Source organism: Acinonyx jubatus, chromosome E2, assembly GCF_027475565.1.
Source record: "Acinonyx jubatus isolate Ajub_Pintada_27869175 chromosome E2, VMU_Ajub_asm_v1.0, whole genome shotgun sequence".
Taxonomy (NCBI): Eukaryota; Metazoa; Chordata; class Mammalia; order Carnivora; family Felidae; genus Acinonyx; species Acinonyx jubatus.
The window spans coordinates 51893319-51913943 of record NC_069396.1 but is presented as its reverse complement, the minus strand read 5'-3'; the positions used below and the strand labels follow the sequence as shown (position 1 = coordinate 51913943).

The 20625-nt window shown below is 49.7% G+C and overlaps 1 protein-coding gene across 4 annotated transcripts; it reads right to left on the bottom strand.

The window, feature by feature from the left end:
* Positions 1-8297: 8297 nt before the first annotated feature.
* On the bottom strand, positions 8298-19924 carry ZNF114 (zinc finger protein 114). Of its 4 annotated transcripts, none has more exons than XM_053210460.1 (5): positions 19854-19921; positions 19084-19169; positions 12461-12581; positions 12234-12360; positions 8298-10094 (listed from the first exon to the last, which is right to left on the bottom strand). In XM_053210460.1, exons 4-5 carry the CDS (start codon positions 12265-12267, stop codon positions 8995-8997), a joined length of 1134 nt encoding a protein of 377 aa, XP_053066435.1. In that variant the 5' UTR covers positions 12268-12360; positions 12461-12581; positions 19084-19169; positions 19854-19921; the 3' UTR covers positions 8298-8994. The 4 variants fall into 4 exon arrangements, with proteins under 4 accessions (XP_053066435.1, XP_026893755.1, XP_026893754.1 ...); XM_027037954.2 differs by lacking the exon at positions 19854-19921 and adding an exon at positions 19602-19840; XM_027037953.2 differs by lacking the exon at positions 12461-12581 and having other exon boundaries at positions 19854-19924.
* Positions 19925-20625: the final 701 nt, after the last annotated feature.

Genomic DNA, 20625 nt, shown 5'->3' with positions numbered 1-20625 from the left:
CTCCCTTCCTGCTGGGGTTGGGGAGGTGGTTTGGGCAGGAGAGGGTTAGAACACCACGGGTCACTCTTTCTGGCCGTTGAGTCCTGCTGAATGCCCTGTCTAAATTTAATCTAAATCCAGACTGAAGATTAAAATTGGCATAGTTTCTCATTTGTTCAGATAATCCAGTCTTCCCCTCCCAACATCCTGCCCTATAACCTGGTGAGGCCTACCCGTCGGTAAATATTTAACAACTCGGGGCACTGGGGGCTCAGTTGGTTGAGTGCCCAACTCTCAGATTTCGGCTCAGGTCATGATCTCATGGTTCGTGGGTCCGAGCCCCGCGATGGGCTCTGCATTGACAGTGAGGATCCTGCTTGGGATTCTCTCTCTCCCTCTCTCTGCCCCTCTCCCCCCTCAAAATAAATAAACTTAGAACAAAGTGGAAGTTGCCTTCAAATTTTGCCAGCAAAAAAGTAAATAAATAAATAAATCCTAATACAGGAGACCCCATGTTTCCTCCTTTGCTTGATCACAGAGGTTTTCAGGAGCTTTTTGCTGCAAAGAGTTATCTGGGACCTGGGTCTTGAGCTGGAAAAGAAGGTGTGGTTTCCCACTTTTTTTTATGTGGAAGCTCTAAATGCCTTGGGCGGGGAGTTGGGGAGCAACGTTGGGGCACATCGGAGTTTGGCCTTGGCTTCAGTAATTGTCCAAAATGTGCCAGTTGGGGCACCTGGTTGGCTCAGTTAATGGAACATGCAGGGTTGTAGGTTCGAGCCCCATGTTGGGTGTAGCGATCACTTAAAAATCTTAAGAGAACCACACACACACACAAAATCCCCCAGAACAGAATGTGCCAATCAGCGTTGACTTTGACCTTGCCCCGGGAGCATGAATGACCAGCTGCGTATTTCACCGGTGACATTCCTGAAATTGTGGCTGCTCTGTGATGCTGCAATCACGTAGGTTACTGTCACACACACACACACACACACAGCATCGCAGGGTCAATTTTAAGAGCAAAACACTTTAGTTGCACTTCTGAGCTTTTGTGCACACCCTTTCCAGTACAGGTTACCTGGAGTGACAAATTGTGTGTTCTCTCCCCGTGAAATTCTATCAACTGAACTATAGATGCGTATTTTCACTGCAAGACTGTATTTGTTTATTTACACTGCAAGATTTATGTATGTATTTGTGTATGTATTTATTTACTTATTTTTTGAGGGAGAACGCGAGAATCCCAAGCAGGCTCCATACCGTCGGCATGGAGCCCAACGCGGGGTGTGAACTCACAAACCGAGAGATCGTGACCTGAGCTGAAATCGAGAGTCAGACGCTCAACCCACTGAGCCACCCAGGTGTCCCCTGCATTAACATATCCCCATCTTAAAAAAATATTTTTTTTAAGGGTCAAGCCAGTGATGTCGAGCCCTGTCCATTTAAGACGGACCTGGTTGACCTTCTGGAGGTCAGAGGTCATCATAACCCCACTAGCGATCACAGCTAGCTTCTCCACCTTTGATTGTCCAATTATTTCACTGGACAAGCGATTGATTCCAGGTACAGAATTTTAGGTACAAGAATTACAAGGATCCCAACAGCTGCAGACACATTTGAATAGCAAGGGAGTATGTTTACTAGGCAACTCTAGGAAGAATATTACTTCCTTTCTGAATCAACAAACTTTTTTTTTTTAAATTTACATCCAAATTAGCATAGAGTGCAACAATGATTTCGGGAGGAGATTCCTTAGTGCCCCTTCCCCATTTAGCCCATCCCCCCTCCCACAACCCCTCCAGGAACCCTCAGTTTGTTCTCCCTACTTATGAGTCTCTTCTGTTTTGTCCCCCTCCGTGTTTTTATATTAGTTTTGCTTCCCTTCCCTTATGTTCATCTGTTTTGTCTCAGAGTCCTCATATGAGTGAAGTCATATGATGTTTGTCTTTCTCTGACTAATTTCCCTTAGCATAATACCCTCCAGTTCCATCCACGTGGTTGCAAATGGCAAGATTTCATTCTTTTTGATTGCCGAGTAATACTCCATTGCATATATAGGCCACATCTTCTTTACCCATTCATCCATCGACGGACATTTGGGCTCTTTCCATACTTTGGCCATTGTCGATAGCGCTGCTATAAACATTGGGGTGAATGTGTCCCTTTGAAACAGCACCCCTGTATCCCTTGGATAAATGCCTAGTAGTGCGATGGCTGGGTCATAGGGTGGTTCTATTTTTAGTTTTTTGAGGAAAACTGTTTTTCCAGAGTGGCTGCACCAGCTTGCCTTCCCATGAATCAACAAACTTTGATAAAAATTTAAATTTCAATGTTTTTATTTATTTTGAGAGGGGGAGAAAGAGTTTGCGTGAGCGGGGGAGGGGCAGAGAGATGGGAGAGACTCGTCGTGGGAGTAAGGAACATGAGAAACGCCTCTTTAAGCATTTGCTCCTTAAGTTACCCAAGAGACTACATCCTGGAGATGATTCTAAGATTGTAATAGATCCAGGAAAGTCTCCCCGCTTCCAAGGCACAGATGAATACATAGTAGGAGAGAAACACAGTAAATGCTAGGATTGTTGCCACTGCCTTGCCTCATCCTTCATCTGGGACCAAAATTCATTGCTTTCCAGTTTTGGTTCTCTAATAAAATCCTCCGAGATGATGAATATACTCTCTGTGTGCCTTTCCAGCTCTGAATTTTCAATATGTAGTAGCTTTGTTAGTATTTACACATGGGTGTTCTCACCAACACGAGGCCCTGTTTGAGCCTGTTTATTTTTTGATTTTTTAATATTTATTTCTGAGAGAGAGAGAGAGAGACAGCATGAGCAGGGGAGCGGCGGAGAGAGAGGGAGACACCGAATCCGAAGCAGGCTCCAGGCTCCGAGCTGTCAGCACAGAGCCTGACGTGGGGCTCGAACCCACGAACCGGGAGATCATGACCTGAGCTGCAGTCGGACGCTCAACTGACTGAGCCACCCAGGCTCCCCCTGACGACTCGCATTTTTAAGCACGAGCTCTGGAATGTCATTAATCTATATTAAAAAGCATCAAAACCCCAGCAGGCCGGCGCAGCACAATCTTCTCGGCAAAAACGGAGAAAGGACTGAACTAAAATGTGCTTCATAGCACTGATATTTGGAGCACTTGTGATTTCTATCCTCCAGGAGTGAGGCAGACACTAGCCATGCTGCATATAACCTGTGTGGCCTTGGACAAGTGTCTTAGCCTCTCTGAGCCCAGTGTATGCTGAATCGGGGCTGGCAGGGGACTCCCTGGGGACGTGGCGAGAGACGACTGCTGGGGAGTGGTCCGGGTGCGAACACTTTCTCCATCGCAACCTTTGTCAGCTGGAAAGAAAAAGAAAACACCTGAGGATAATCGAGGCCATGGATAACTCTATCCTGATTACCAGCGGAGATTTATTTGAGAGTAAATCAGTTCAAGGGGACCGGACCGGCATTTCAAAACAGGAATAGAGTAGAATAAAAAACATCATGCCGTACAGGGTGGCATTTCCCGAAACTATGGTGATGTGAGATGATTTCTTGCTGTGCATCACGGTCAGAAAGGCCTGGAAGCCAATAGACGGTTCCCAGCGTCACACTGCTTTCCGGACCACCGCCGGGAACGTTCTGAGAGCCTCGCCCAGAGCGAACCCCCGTCTCTCGGCGGGCGCTGCGTTGGCGGGACCCCGCCGCCAGGTGGCGCCCGTGTCCCGCCGCGAGAGGGCTCGGCTCCGTCCGACCTTCCAGGCCCGGGTTTCCTTCTGGTTCAGCGTCGCCCAGAGGATCCGTTCGCTGGGACTGGAGGCCCCGCCACGAAGACAGCTCCCGGAGCAGAGCGCGCTGGGAGGGCTTGGGAGGCCGGCAAGGGATGCGGCCATCCTGAGCCCCACCCCTCCTTTCTTATTCCGCAGTGTTCAGCCAATACCTCTCTCTGTGCCCCAGACGGGGTCGCTGCTCCCAGAGCTCGCATCCCAGGGGGGAGGACAGACAAGAAGCCACAGTGGCGACCCCGCCACTGCAGGGACGCCTCCCCGCCTAGGGCTTAGAGGCAAGTGTGGTGCCGGACAGCTGGCTGTGTGACCTTGGGCAGCTGGCTTAGCCTCTCTGTGCCTCAGTTTCCTCTGCTATAAAGTGGGAAGATAGCACCCACCGCACAGGGTTGGCGTGAGCATGAAACGAGCTCGTGTCCGCAAAGCACTTAGAAGCCCTAGGATTTTTGTGAAACCAATGGTTACAAATTCTCATGTGGCACCTGTCGGAACCGAGGACGTAGGCAATGGGGCGGCAGGAGGAATTCCCAAAGCCACACCCTTCCTCGCCTCTCCTTGGAGTTGAGTTTAGGGATTGACTCCCAGCCAGGATCCTTTCTCTCCGCACGGTGCTCCCTGGGGGGTAACAGTGGCTCCAGCCCCCTCAGCCTGGTCTGGGGCCGACAGGGAGAGACTGAATGCACCCATTGGTGATCCGAGGACAAATTGGTGGGCGACAGTCGCAGGCGGTGGGGCTTGGGGGGGGGGGGGGCCAAGCGCGCCTTCATCCACAGGCCGCCCCCGCCCCCAGGCCCTCCCCAAACACCCGGAGCTGAACTTCGCAGAGCTTTTGGGCACCCCGCAGCTGTGGGCACCCAAGAAGGCCTTTGATGTTCCTTTTTCCGTCTCCTTTCCCCCTTTCTTGCCGTCTCGGGTAATTTACGGATCGTAAAAGCCACTCATTGTCAGTGAACAGGCAGTGACTTTTCACAAAGTTACAGAGTCCTACAATCATCACCACAGCCCAGTCTTGGATCATTGCCTCCGTCCCCGAAGTTTCCCTCTTGCCAGCCTGCGGTCAGCTTCCTGCCCCACCTCCCGCTGGGGCGATCTTGTCTCTCAGATTTGCTTCTTCTGGAAATTTCATACGAATGGAATCATCCAATTCATCTCCTGCCTGAAATGCTTTTCCGTTGGACACGTGCGTCCGGTGCAACGCAGCAATATTGACTGCTAAAACCAGGAAATAGATTTGGGAATTTATGCAGGGGCAGTAAACACACACACACACACACACACAAAATTCAAAATAAATTTGTGAGGGGCCTGGATGGTATGTGGGGATCTCTTTATTGACTTCTATTTATGTATGTATGTACGTATTTATTTACAAATTGGTTAAAGACATTTATTTCAAAGAATTTTTTTTAATGTTTTATTTTTGAGAGACAGAGTGAGCGCAGGTGGGGGAAGGGCAGAGAGAGCGGGAGACAGGATCCAAAGCGGGCTCCGTGCTGACAGCAGAGAGCCTGCTGTGGGGCTTGAACCCGTGAACCATGAGATCATGACCTGAGCTATAGTCAGACACGAAAGCGACTGAACCACCAAGGCGCCCCGACTGACTTTGAACTGTATCTATCCATCTCTGTAGAATTTGGGTTGCCATATTTTCCAATTTTTAAAAAAATTGAGAAGAAAAATAAAAAAATCAGGATAGAGAGCCACGCCTCTATATATGTGTTATCCACAAGAAAGCATGAGATAAAAGCTTGTTTTGTTCTTTCCTTTAGACCAGTGGCCAGCAAATTACAGCCTGTTGCCCAAATCAGTCCCGTGAGCCAAGAATGCTTTTACGTTTTGGGGGGCACCTGGCTGGCGGTAGAGCATGTGACTCTTGATTGTGGGATTGTGAGTTCAAGCCCCGTGTTGGGTGGAGAGATCACTTAAATAAAAACAAAACTTAAATTGGAAACAAAAAATAATCAAAAGACTATTTTGTGATATGGGAAAAGTATGTGAAATTCGAAGTTTTAGTGTCCAGAAATGACACAGCCGCATCCATTTGTTGTGTACGGTCTACGGCTGCTTTATGCGACAATGGAAGAGCTGGGCAGTGGAGACAGGGACAACCTGGCCCACAGAGCCTAAGATGTTTCCTCTTTGGCTCTCCATGGAAAAAATTTGCTGACCCGATAGAGACCCAGAGTCTTCCACAGTCCTTGGCCTCAGGGAGATGCTCAGGAAAATATCTGTGATGAACAGCACAGTCTCAAAGGCCAGAATAACTTGAAGGTTTGAAGGTTTTCTTTCAGTCAGTTAATAAGCTTGATAATTTCATAAGTTACTGTGGTAGACAGAAAATGGCCCCCAAAGATGTGTATGTGCTAATATCCAGAGCCTGTGCGTATGTTATCCTATATAGCAAAAGGGAATTAAGGTCACAGATGGAATTCAGAGTTGCTAATAAGTTGATCTGAGATGGGAGATGATTCTGGGCTATCTGGATGGGCCCAATGTAGTCACAGGTGTCCCTATAAATGAAAGAGGAAGGACTCTTAGCATCATGAGTCAGAGGGATGTGATGTGAGAATTCAACCCCTGTTGCTGGTTTAGATGGAGAAGGGGCCATCAACGAAGGAATGTGGGTGGCCTCTAAAAGCTGGAGAAGGCAAGAACATAAACTTTCCCCTAGAGCTTCCAGAAAATATAGCCCTGAGGACACGTTGATTTTCACCCAGCGAGACCCATTCTGGACTTCTGACTGCCAGCAATGTAACATGAGAGATTTGGGTTGTCTAAAGTCCCTATATTTGTGATAATTTGTTGTAACAACAACAGGAAACTAATACATGTGTGAAAGCCTGAACTTGACCATGAAAACACCCACTGCCTTGAAACTCAAAGGAAGCTGTTTAACATCAGCAAGTTTCCTTAACTTCTGTGCTTCAGTTTCCTCAGTTATAAGAAGGAGATAAGCATTTATTTGTGGAGTGGTGGTGAGTGATAAATGGAGTGATATATGTAAAGTCTTCCACATAGTAAGGGGCTTTCCCTTAATATATGAATGAACAAAAATAAAGTGTTAGTAGAAAAGATGGTTAAAACATACAGGAAGCAAAAAACTCACCTGTAATAAAGAAAATGCCCAAACTCCTATGCATCTAATAACATTGTCTACAAACACATTAAGCAAGAATTGACAAAGCTGTAAGACTTCCATCAGGGCACCTGGGAGGCTCAGCTGGTTAAGTGTCCGGCTTTGGCTCAGGTCATGATCTCGAGGTCCATGAGTTTGAGCCCTGCATCGGGCTCTGTGCTGACAGCTAGGAGCCTGGAGCCTGCTTCGGATTCTGTGTCTCCCTTTCTCTGTGCCCCTCCCACACTCATGCTCACTGTCTCTCTCTCTCTCCCCAAAATTAAATGAACATTTTAAAAAACTTTAAAAGACTTTGAGAATACACTTCTCTAATGGGGTATTGTATTACAAGCTTACTCAGTAACAGATCAAGAATCAAAAATTTTGTTAGTAAGAGAATGTGAAACACTCAAGAATCTTGACCATTCAGACAGGTACTGAACCCTGATCCCACCCAACACCAAAGAAATTCCGTGTTTAAAAAAATCTCCCTTAAAATGCTCCTTAATCAAATCAGGGGCTTGCTTCATCTACTTAGTCTAGCCACACAGTCTGTTGCAGCCACAGACACCCAAAAACATGTCCAGGGGAGTGAGGACTCTTGTGTTTTGAAGGTTGTGTTATTGGGACCATGACCTTCACTTCAATGATCCTAAAGTTGCTTGTGCTAATTCAGGGAATTTCACCCAGTCTCCAGAGAGCAGCTAGGAAAGAGAGCAACGGGAACTTAGTTAAGACAAAATGAGTGACACTCTCGTCTTTCGTACAGCTTTCTAGGAATCCAAGCCAGTGAATTCTGTCAGGGTTGCAAGATCTACCCACTATCTGTTATGAGAAAATGTAGAAAATGCATTTACAAACCTTCAACGGGGCTAACTCTGCAAAAACAAGTCTGTGGACCCTTATACTTACTAAAGAGGATGAGAAGAATGCACGTGGCCAGGCAGTTGACGGAAGTCAGCCCCATGGGACTGAAATGAACATCAGAACACATGTTCCACAGCAGCATCATAAAGACCACATACTCGGACCATAATGCAGTCAAATCATGACCAGTAACAACCAACTGACAAAAAAAAATGTTATCCCAGAGCACACCAAACCCCAACTTGAATTAAAGGAGGCTCAGGGGCGCCTGGGTGGTTCAGTTGGTTAAGTGTCCGGCTTTGGATCAGGTCATGGTCTTGAGGTCCATGAGTTTGAGCCCCGCGTCAGGCTCTGTGCTGACAGCTCGGAGCCTGGAGCCTGCTTCGGATTCTCTGTCTCCCTCTCTCTCTCTCTTAGAAATAAGTATTAAAAAAAAATCAAAAGATAAATGAGGCTCAAACAGGGCCTCGTGTTGGTGAGAACACCCATGTGTAAATACTAACAAAGCTACTACATATTGAAAATTCAGAGCTGAAAAGGCACACAGAGAGTATATTCATCATCTCGGAGGATTTTATTAGAGAACCAAAACTGGAAAGCAATGAATTTTGGTCCCAGATGAAGGATGAGGCAAGGCAGTGGCAACAATCCTAGCATTTACTGTGTTTCTCTCCTACTATGTACTCATCTGTGCCTTGGAAGCGGGGAGACTTTCCTGGATCTATCACAATCTTAGAATCATCTCCAGGATGTAGTCTCTTGGGTAACTCAAGGGGCGAATGCTTAAAGAGGCGTTTCTCATGTTCCTTACTCCCACGACGAGTCTCCAAAGTGTGAATTCGTGCAAGGATTACATTGAGACAACCTTGAAGGGTTTTCCAGATTCCTTAGATTCATAGGGCGTGTCTCCAGTGCAAGGGGAAACGTCTAGCAAAGACGAAAAAAGATGACAAACTTTCCAGAGACCTTACCTACATAGGGTGTGAATATGTCAAGGTGTTGGGTTCTCACATTTCTGTCGTTGAGGGAAGACTCGAGCTCCCTCCCAAAACGTCCTCATGTGCTCGTTATTTCGAGAAAACTAATGAAATTTCTCCCACATTCCTTTCATACGCAGGACCCCTCTCAACTGTGAGTTTCGTTTTGTATTTTTTTTCAAGTTTATTTATTTAGGCAATCTCCACAGACCACGTGGAGCTTGAAAGCGTGACTTTGAGATCGCGCTCTTCTGAATGGGCCAGCCAGGTGCCCATCAACTGTGAGTTTTTAGGTGGTTTTTAAATCTGTGAGAACTGATGAAGGCTTTCCCACATTCCTCGCATTTATAGGGTTTTTCTATGATATGAACCCTCCTATGTTCGGTAAGCTTTGAGAACTCATTGAAGGTCTCCCCACATCGCCCGCATTTATAGGGCTTCTTGATAATGTGCTTTTGCAAGTGTTTGTTAAGGTGTAAGGAATATTTAAAGGCTTTCCCACATGTCTGGCATTTGTAGGGTTTCTCTCCGGTGTGAATTTCCATGTGTCTCACGAGGGACGACTGATACAGGTAAGATTTCCTACATTCTTGACATTTGTATTTCCCCCCTCCGGGCTTAGTCTCCTTGCGTGAGTCAGAATTTGCAGGGTGGGCAAAGGATTTCTCATCTTGCTTATTCTCATGATTTGCCTCTGCCATACAGGATTGCCTCTGTGCCTCATGGATCGAGCTATCTCGGAAGGTGATTCCACGTGGATCGGACGCGTAGGTTTTCTCTGTAACGTGAGTCCTGCATACGTTGAGGCAGACGTCTTCACCAAAGGCTTTTCCAAATGGATCCCATTCATGAACGTCCGTCCCCATGCGAATGTTATTATGGCTGTGAAGCACATTGTTGTAATCGTGAGGCCACACGTTTGACTCCGGCCCCGTCTGACTCCTCACAAACGGGATCAAGACAATGCTTTGCCATAAGAGTCTGTCATATCCGTAGTTTTTACAGATCTTTTGATTACTGGTTAGGACAGGATTTTGTTTCGGGATATCTGAGCCCCAGTTGGGGATACGGTTTCTTGCGGCATCTCTCTGGGAAGGCACAAGCTTGGAGCCTGGTTTAGGATCGTCCGTTTCGCGATATTCACAGATTCTGACCGGAGACTCGCCCTTCCTGTGAACGCCCGCAGCTTGCTGCCACTTTCGGTCCCTTTGCTTGGGCGGCTCCCCCGTCTCGTGGCATTTCCAGTCTTTTCCCCGCGGGGAGGGCCGGGAACTGCGGCTCACGGCACACACTCTGTTCGCTCCCCGAGGGGTCTTCTCGGCGAGAATGTCCTGCCGGGGGGTTGAGTTTTGGGTCTTACGTTGATTCAGCGAGTCTGAAATAAAGTGCACAAAAGTCAAGTTCTTTGTTGAGAGCTAAGGTGGGTTGGGGATGGGTTGGGGAGGATAAGACAGGGAAGTGCCCAGGTGGGTTTCTTGTCAAACAGTCACTCTGCACGAGAGGGAAGGAAGAGTGAGCAAGAGAGCGGAAAGACATCAGGGATTTGGGCCGTGCCGGGAGCTCGACTGCAGTGAGGACGGGTGCTGTGTGGACGGGACCTGCTACGAAACGCTTGTTCAGGGATCGAGGAAAGGAGCCGTCAGGAAGGTGTAGCCTCATGGAAGAGAACCGGACAAAGAGTCTGCCACGGACTGTTTTTGTGTCGCCCAGAAATCCATTACGTTGAAGCCCTCATCCCCCATGTGATGAGGGGATTTGCAGGTGGGGCCTCTGGGAGGTAACCAGGTCTAGATGAGAATGTGACGGTGGGGCCCCCACGATGGGACTGGTGTCCTTACAAAAGCAGAACGGAGCTCGCTGTCTCTCTAGCACCTGAGGACACAGCAGGAAGGCGGCCGTCTGCAAACCAGGAAGAGAGGCCTGGCTGGGAACCAAACCCACTGGCACCTTGACCTTGGACTTCCCAGTGAAGAGACAAATGTGTGAAAGCCACCTGGAACATGGTATGGTGTCCGCCCGGACGGACTAAGTCAGAGTCCGTGTGTGACTTTAAAGGGGCACAGGTCTTTGGGACAAAAAGAAAGAATAAAAGCCTGGACGATTCTGATGCGTCTTAGAGTCTTTGCTTGCCTCCCAGATGAAATGGATTCTTTCTTTTTTTTTTTTAATCTTTTTTTTTAATGTTTATTTATTTTTGAGACAGAGAGAGACAGAGCATGAACGGGGGAGGGTCAGAGAGAGAGGGAGACACAGAATCTGAAGCAGGCTCCAGGCTCAGGCTCTGAGCTATCAGCACAGAGCCCGATGCGGGGCTTGAACTCACGGACTGTGAGATCATGACCTGAGCTGAAGTCGGATGCTCAACTGACTGAGCCACCCAGGCGCCCCTCTTTCTTTTTATTTATTCTTAATTTTTAAAATTTTGTTTGAGAGAGAGAGAACGGGAGAAGGGCAGAGAGGGAGGGGGAGAGAGAGAGAGAGAGAGAGAGAGAGAGAGAGAGAGAATATCCCAAGCCCCACAGAGCCCGCTGCGGGGCTCAAACCCATGAACCATGAGATCGTGACCTGAGCCGAAGAAACAAAATATAGTCTGGCCACACAGCGGAATAGGACTCAGCCATAAAAAGGGGTGATGCGTGGATAGCTGATGGCAAGAGGGCTGAACCTCGAAAGCATCGTGTCAAGTGAAGGAAGGCAGACACGGACGACCACGTTTTGTCTCATTCCACGTATATGAAATATCTAGCGTAGGTCAATCTATAGAGACAGAAAGTAGCTTAGTGGTCGCCCAGGGCTGGAGGCGAGAGTAAGGGAGTGACCGCTTCGTGGCCCAGAAGGTCTCCTTCTGGGGTGATGGCAGCTCGGAGCCTGGAGCCTGCTTCAGATTCCCTGTCTCCCTTTCTCTCTGCCCCTCCCCCGCTCGCACTGGGTCTCTCTCCCCAATAAGCAAAAGAAACATAAATTCCACCTTGTAAAATCCTTCCTTGTGAGGATTCCTATCCGCCTGGCGAGCAGGTCCAGGTGCAGGGGTAAACTTACCCCCCTGCACCATTCCCAGACCTGCTCCTTGCTCGCCCAAATGGGAGACCAGACTAGGGGGTGCCTCCTTGAGATCCTGGTCACGGGGGTGGGGGTGGGGGGGGGAGATAGCGGTGCCAGAAACAGAAACTCCCTGAAGCAGGGGTTCTGAAGCCAAGCAAGTATGACTCTGCAGCACCTAAGCGGTCCCTCCCCTTCCCTCACGCATGCGCTAACACCCTCTGCGCTCCGTGTTCACCCACCTAAGGATCCCCCGACGGCTGTTAATCGTGAAGCGACTACAAATGAGCCGCAACGGACAGAGTTCCCCTGTCATGGGGTCAAACCCTGCGTCCACCCCCGGGGGGGGCAGGGGCCACAGCGCCCTGCGTAACGGTCCTGGCCCCGTTTCTCAGCACCCCTCCGGGAACTCAGGAAGGGCCAGACTCGCGTTGGGCCTGGCCACGGGTAAGCCGAGGGAGGGTAGCATCCTCACCCACGGAGGCCAGGTTCCTGCATTTCTTCAGCATCACGTCTCTGTAGAGATTTCTCTGCGCGGGGTCCAGCAGGGCCCATTCCTCCTTGGTGAAATTCACGGCCACGTCTGTGAAGGTCACGGCGTCCTAAAACAACACGCCCGTTTGGGGCGCTGTTACCGGCGGAGTCGCGACCCTTCCCAAGGACAGGCCGAAGTCCTGACCCCCCCGCCCCGCCCCCCAGTACCTATGAATGTGACCCCGATTTGGAAATGAGGCATTTGCGGATTCGCAAGGGGTACCAGGAGGTCACGCTGAAGTAGGTGGGCCCTATTCCAATCGACCGAGGTCTCACAAGAAGAGGAAATCTGGGCACAGACACACGGAGCGGAAGAATGTCACACGATACTCTTCAGAAGTGGAGACTGGGGTGGGTTGTCTGCAACGAAGGTGGGCCAAGGAAAGGCGTTTGCCAGTCATATATTAAGCTAGCCCACCTCCCGGGGCGCCTGGGTGGCTCAGTCAGCTAAGCATCCGACTTCATTTTGGCTCAGTTCATGATCTCAGGGTTCGTGAGTTCGAGCCCCACATCGGGCTCTGTGCTGACAGTCCGGCTTTGGCTGCTGTGTGTCCCTCTCTCTCTCAAAAATAAACACTTAAAAAAAAAAAAGAATGAGTGAGATCTCTTATCCATGGATGTAAAGTGATATCATGTGGTCTGTATATATATACAGACACACACACAATTTAAGGGAAAGAGAGACAGAGCGTGAGAGGGGGAAGGAGGGGCAGAGGGAGAGAGAGAGAGAATCCCAGGCAGGCGCCACACTCAGCTCGGAGCCCGATGTGGGGCTCGATCCCATGACCCTGGGATCACGACTTGAGCTGAAGCTGAGAGTTGGACACAGCTGACTGAGCCACCCAGGTGCCTCCAAACCCTGTTTTTTTTTTTTAATTTTTTTTAACGTTTATTTATTTTTGAGACAGAGAGAGACAGAGCATGAACGGGGGAGGGTCAGAGAGAGGGAGACACAGAATCCGAAACAGGCTCCAGGCTCCGAGCTGTCAGCACAGAGCCCAACGCGGGGCTTGAACCCACGAACTGTGAGATCATGGCCTGAGCCGAAGTCGGACGCTTACCGACTGAGCCACTCAGGTGCCCTTTTACAGATATTTTATATGCACTGCAGGATCAGTCAAAGGGACTGTGTTCATAAGGAAGCAAGGTTTTTAGCCCGAGAAGAAAGATTTCAAATCTAAAATTTTAAGAAGTCAGGGGGCGCGCCTGGGTGGCTCAGTCGGTTGAGCGTCTGACTTCAGCTCAGGTCATGATCTCGCGGTTCACGAGTTCAAGTCCCGCGTCGGGCTCTGTGCTGACAGCTCGGAGCCCCGGAGCCTGCTTCGGATTCTGTGTCTCCCTCTCTCTCTCTCAAAAATAAATAAAAACATTAAAAAGTCAGGGCGCCTGGTTTGCTCAAAGTCAGAAGAGCGTGTGACTCTTGATCTGGAGGTTGTGAGTTCGAGCCCCACGTTTAGGGAAAAGATTACTTAAAATAAATAAACTTAAAAACATTTTTTTTAGAGTTCAAAAGTGGCCGACTTTAGGATAAAGTATCAGCAGGAACCACACACACACACACACACACACACACACACACACACACACATGCACGCAGGCACTTCCCTGGCAAATCTCTGGAGAGGAAGCGCCCAGAAGGAATAAGCAGGAAGCCCTGAGAAATGGGCTGATTTAGGAAGAGAAAATCCACAGGGTGAGTCTGAGGGACCCTGTGCTGTCAGAAGGCGGAGAAGCCACCTTAGACTGTGTTAAGAAATACAGAGGCTGAAAAGAAAGAAAGGAAGAAAGGAAGAAAGAAAGGAAGGAAGGAAGGAAGGAAGGAAGGAAGGAAGGAAGGAAGGAAGGAAGAAAGAAAGAAAGAAAGAAAGAAAGAAAGAAAGAAAGAAAGAAAGAAAGAAAAAAGAAATACAGACGTTGACTGTTAAGGGTCTGCCAATGGCCCAGTTTGGGAGATTCTGAAGGTAACTGTGCAACTGATTGAAACGGACTCGTTACTAACATGCGAACTCATCATGATCCCCAAAAAGGGGAAACCAAAGGGGCCATAAAACAGCACTTCTCGGGGCACTTGTGTGGCTCAGTCGGGGAAGGCATTAGACTCTCGATTGCGGCTCAGCTCATGATCTCTTGGTTCGGGAGTTTGAGCCCCGCGTCGGGCTCTGGGCTGACAGAGCCTGCTTGGGGTTCTGTCTCCTCTCTCGCTCCCTCTGCTCCCCTCCCCTGCTTGTGATCTCTCTTAAAAAAAAATTAAATAAATAAGAATAAAATAAAACAAAAACCCTCAGGGGGCGCCTGGGGGGGGGGCACAGCCAGTTAAGGACCCAACTCTTGATTTTGGCTTCAACTGCACCAGGGAGCGGTCACGTGGCTGGGACCTTCCCAGGCACCAACTGCTCCCGGGTGGTCAACGAAAGGGAGGGGAGCGAGTGCCCGTCACACCATGAGCCTGTACGAGGAACAAGTGGCACCTATGCCTGGTGTTTGCGCCCTGCCTAAAAGGAATCCCGCTCCTGGGGCACCTGGCTGGCTCAGTTGGGAGAGGGTGTGATTTTTCTTCTTTTTCTTTCTTAGTATATATTTTTTAATGTTTGTTTATTTGGGCGGGGAGGGGCAGAAAGAAAGGGAGAGAATCCCAAGCAGGTTCCACGCTGTCGACGCCGATCCCGACGTGATACGCACTGTGTACTGTAATTTTTATATGTTGTGTGGGGCACCTGGCTGGCTCAGTCAGTAGAGCATGCGACTCCGGATCTTGAGGTCTCGGTTCGAGCCCCATGTTGGGCATGGAGCCTACTAACAACAAAACAAAACCAAAAAACCTGTTGTGTGGATGCAAACTGCCACAATCATATTGGGAAAAACATTTCTTTTGCACAGAAAACCTGATAGCCCTGGGGCACCTGGGGGGCTCAGTCGGTGAAGCGTCCAACTTTGGCTCAGGTCACAATCTCGTGGTTCCTGGGGTCGAGCCCCGCTTCCGGCTCTGTGCTGTCACGGTGGGCGGAGCCTGCTTCGGATCCTCTGTGCCCCTCCCTTCCCCACCCAACTCTCAAAAGTAAATATTAAACATTTTTAATTAAAAAAAAAAAAAAAAAGAGGGGCGCCTGGGTGGCTCAGTCGGTTAAGCGTCCGACTTCGGCTCAGGTCATGATCTCAAGGTCCGTGGGTTCGAGCCCCGCGTCGGGCTCTGTGCTGACAGCTCAGAGCCTGGACCCTGTTTCAGACTCTGTGTCTCCCTCTCTCTCTGACCCTCCCCCGTTCATGCCCTGTCTCTCTCTGTCTCAAAAATAAACATTAAAAAAAATTAAAAAAGAAAAAGAAAATCTGACAGTCCCAAATCTACTACCTATAATTCCACTCCAAGATTTATATTGTGAAACTGGCTTTCGAAACTGAATCGGGTTCCCCAGGCCTGGGGAGGAGGCTGGGCGTGGGATTTCTAACAAGGTCCCATTTGTTGCCCATTTTGCTGGACTGCAGCCTGCACTTTACCAGCCGAGTGGCAGGGGACACTCTTCCGCGTGAGAAGCAGGAAGGACACCTGGACAAAAGTGATCCCGGCAGTTCTGTCCGAGCAGCAGCCAAGGTGGGGACGGTTCCGCATCCCTAAGCAACAGGGGGGCGGACTCAGTGACACCCTGCAGAAACCTGGGAACTGCACTGTTTTCAGGGGAGACGTGTTTCAGGGGAGGCGCAAGGGGTGAGATGTCGCGATATCTAAAAGTCTCTCTCAGGTGGTTCAGCAAAAAACAAACAAACAAAAGTGTGCACGAGCATCTGTGAACACGCACGCGCATACAGACAGCCAACAGGGCAACCTGCGTACCTGACTTTATGCGACCATGTGTTCATATACAGACAGCAAATAAAGCAAAATATTAGCAAATCTGCAAATCTTTACGTTTCCATGGGTATTTGTTTTATTATTACTATACATTCACCGCAGGTCTGAAAATTCTTCAAATATACACTTAACGGGGGAAAAAAGGAAGACCGAAAGAATGATCGACAGAACATTCAAGATGGCGGGGCGCCTGGGTGGCCCAGTCGGTTGAGCATTCAACTCTTGGTTTTGGCTCAGGTCACGGTCTCAGGGTTCGTAGGTTTGAGCCCCGAGTCAGGCTCTCAGCTGACAGTGCGGAATCTGCTTGGGATTCTCTCTCTCTCTCTCTCTGCCCCACCCCCACTCGAGGGCATGCTGTCTCTCAAAATAAATAAACTTAAAAAGAATTTCAAGATGGTGATTAACCCCAGAAGGAAGCAGGGCAATGGGGTCAGGCAGGGATGGGCCGAGGGCCTCTAACCAACAGCAGTGTCTGAGTCCTTAACCTGAGGACCTATTACATTATTTTTAAAATTCTGGGGAGCCTGGGTGGCTCGGTTAAGTGTCCGACTTCGGCTCAGGTCATGATCTCGCAGTCTGTGAGTTCGAGCCCCGTGTCGGACTCTGTGCTGACAGCTTAGAGCCTGGAGCCAGCTTCAGATTCTGTGTCTCCCTCTCTCTCTGCCTCTCCCCAACTCATGCTCTCTCTCTCAAAAATAAATAAAACTTGAAAAAAAAATTTTTTTTAAATCTATTTGTGGGGTATCTGGCTGGCTCAGTCAGTAAAGCGTGCAACTCTTAATCTGAGTCCCGAGCTCAAGTCTCCTGTTGGGCATGGAGGCTACAACTAAAATAAAATAATTAAAATAAAGTAAAATAAAATAAAACTAACAAAAAAATAGAATAATTCTACTTGTTAAGTTTTATGTACTCTTGCCTTTATGAAATTTTTCATAAACTTAATTCATATATTAAAGCTTAATTTTATTTATTCTGCCATGTAATCTTACAGCCAATTCATCCTGGCTTTTATTTTATTTACTTTTGAAAAGATTTTAAGTAATCTCTATCCCCAACGTGGGGCTCGAACCCACAATCCTGAGATCAAGAGTCCCACACTCTGCTGACTGAGTCAGGCAGGTACCTCTCATTCTTGGCTTTAAAAAGCTTAGTAGTACAGGGGCTCACGGCTGGCTGTTTGCAAAGCGCGCGACTCTTGATCCCAGGGTTGCGAGTTCGAGCCCAGGGTTGCGAGTTCGAGCCCCGTGTTGGGTGCAGAGGTTGCTTAAAAATAAAATCTTTAAATAGCGAGAGAGGGGGAAGAAAAGCTTAGTACAAAATAACTTTCTAATTTTTTTAGATGTTTATTTATTTTTGAGAGCGAGAGAGAGAGAGACACAGAATCCGAAGCAGGCTCCAGGCTCTGAGCTGTCAGCACGGGCCCGATGCGGGGCTCAAACTCACGAACTGAACTCCCACATCTTCTTAAATATACTGATTCCGTTTAAGAAAGAGGCAACCATACTACGTTGGTCTCAAAAATGTCACCGGTTTAGGTGGGTTCCCCTTGTATTCACTACTCTGGGGTTTATGCGAACCCAGGTTTTCACAAAACAGAACTGTGACCCTCAAATAATATAAAGTCATTAGGTGCTTGGGGCAAACAGGAGATTTTTAGGCAACCCTGCCATTGTGAATGAACCGCCTCCCAGCCATTCGTCCCCTGAGTTGCAATCAGACAAGAATGAAACCAGCAGCAAAGACAAAAGGACTTTTGTCCCTCCCCCCCCCTCCACCCTTACTCAACTGTTTTCTAACTCACTGATAAACTTTATCCCCTAAAACTCGTAGCCCATTTGACATCCTATCATCTCGGTAAGAAGAGAACATTCCACTCTTGCCTGGGGGATCTTGAGTCACTGGGACAGAGAAGCGGCCTCGCCTCCGATCTGCAACCTGGGGCAGGACTCCTGATAAGGGGTTTGGGACACAACATTCCCCATCTATCTTGACCTTGTAGTTTCCAAGGGAACGTCCAGACCAGATAACTCCTTTACACTGGGCTCAGTTTGAGCCTATCTAAGCCCGGGTCCATTTACATACACCTACCCTGAATTACTACCACCTCCCCCCCCCCCCCCACCTTGGGATCTTATAATAACGCCAACCCTTCCTTCCGCAGGTTCCTCTCAGGTGCAATCGATCTCTCTCCTTGCAACAAACCATTACAACGGGGGCTCCAGGTGAGTCCCTGGCGATCTCAGACACATTATAATGTTTGGGACAGTGGGAGAAAAGAAACGAACAAAGAGAATGTGTAATTTGGGGTCGTCTCGGGGAAGCAGGTGGGAAAGAAAACCCCCGCGTCTGGCAGCTAGAGCGCATCCCCCCTCCCTGTGCGCTGAGCTTCCCGTGAACCAGACCTTCCTGGAGGAGACTAAGGACAGGCAATTTGTTCAGACCATGGGGTTCCATGCTGACTTCACTTGAACTCCTTTCAACGTGTTCTTTTAGAAACGCTCTCTACGGAGGTCTCAGTTCCCCCCCCCCCCCACCCCAAGAAAGAAAGTGCTCACTGGACCGAACCCAGACCCCGAAATCCTTTCTCTAGGAGAGGAGAACCCGATGGCCACCCTCTCCATGTGAACGTGCCCGGAATTTTCCTAATCGCTGAGGGACTCCAACACTTAATGGGTCTGAACAGCCCCCCTCCCCCGCTGCTGCCCTCCCCCCCCCCCCCCCCCCACGCTGCACGCAGGTATCCCCCTGCCCACTCCAGGGACCACAGCGTGGAGGGACCGCCCCTTTCCCCGGCGGCTTTTAGGGCTCAGCACGTGGGCCACTCTCGGCTTCCCCTCTCCTCCAGGGCGGAGGCAATCAGGCTTCCGCAGACAGCTGCCCCCGACTCCCCGGAATCCGACCCGGTCCCGCCCGCGGTGTGGATCGTGCGACAAGCCGGCACACTCACCATGCCTGCTGCACCGGCTTCTGGACGCGTCGGTGGGTGGCGCAGCCCAAGAGCTCTTTCCCTGCACCGGATAGAGGGTTGCAGGGCTGCAGACGAGAGGGGTGGGAATGCAAAAAGAACAATTAAATAAGCAAATAAAATAAAAAACCACGCCCTCACCCCCCCCACAGGGACCGACGACAGAGATTCATCCTGCGCGGGCCTTTTGTATCTGCTTCCGGACCCCGGCTCCTCAAAATGGACGGTTTAAGGGGTGGGAGCAGGGGAAGGAGGAGCCAGCAGGAAGGGGATCCCGGGACTTGCCCCCCCCCCCCCCAGCCCCACCCTGGGACCCCACCCCCCGCCCCCCGCACCCAGGGTCTCCCCAGCCACTTCTGCTCCTTAGAGGCGTCCAGAAAGAGAGGCGCTTCCCAAGGAAAGGAAGACTTTTTTCTGCCCTGGAAGAGGACACGGTCGGGAGGAGGGGTCCTCAGTTTCCCTCTCAGGCCTCCCCCTTTTCCTTCCGCTGCCTTCCTCACCCCGCGAGGGTTGACCAGCCGGTGACCTGCGAGGTCTGCGCCAACAGTTGTAACAAAATACTGTGCTGACCGTTACTGGGATTGAACCGGCGACCCTCCCGCGAGGAACCAGAACGTCCTCCGATCCCCAATTCCAGGGAAAGAGAACAGCTGACTGAATCCAGCCGGCGAGGACGCGGCCCCCGCTCCCCTCGACCCTGTTAAAAACAACAACAACAACAACAACAACAACAACAACAACAAATCACCTACATCTGTTTAAACTGGAGGGTCACCTGACCTGCAGGTGCCGGCGAAGAGCGTCCTCGGAATAACTTCAACCCGGACTGGGGATTTCTTTTGGAAGGTCCCCAGCCAGGCCTGATTAACATTCCGCCCCCCAACCCCGCCCCCTCCCCGTCCCACCTCCGCCCCGGCTCCACCCCTCCTCCCCTCCTCCCCTCCCCCAAAGACGGAGGCCAGCCCAGCCAGTTCCCCGGCTCTCTAGGAAAGGGCAGGCAACCTCTAAAAGTCAAGTCAATTAACCTTTTATGAAATGTCTCCTCACTAGGAATGCAATTCTACCCTAAAGCTTACGTTGCCTATTATTACTCTGTACCTAAACTCGTCTTTTAAAAAGTAATCGCCCACCCAAGGTCAGTCTCGAACTCACAACCCTGAGATCAAGAGTCCAATGCTCCACTGACTGAGACAGCTGGGTGCCCCTAAACTTGTGTTGGAAAAAAGACTTCATGGGGCGCCCGGTTGGCTCAGTCCGTGGAGCACGCGACTCTTGATCTTGGGGTTGTGAGTTCAAGTCCCACATTGGGTGTAGAGATTACTTAAAAAAAAAACAAAACCAAAAAAAAAAAAAACCACTTCCGGGCGCCCAGGTGGCTCAGGTGGTTAAGCTAAGCGGTCGACTTTGACTCAGGTCATGATCTCCCCATTCCTGAGTTCGAGCCCTGCCTCCGGCTCTGCGCTGACAGCTCAGAGCCTGGAGCCTGCTTCGGATTCTGTGTCTCCCTCTCTCTGCCCCTCCCCT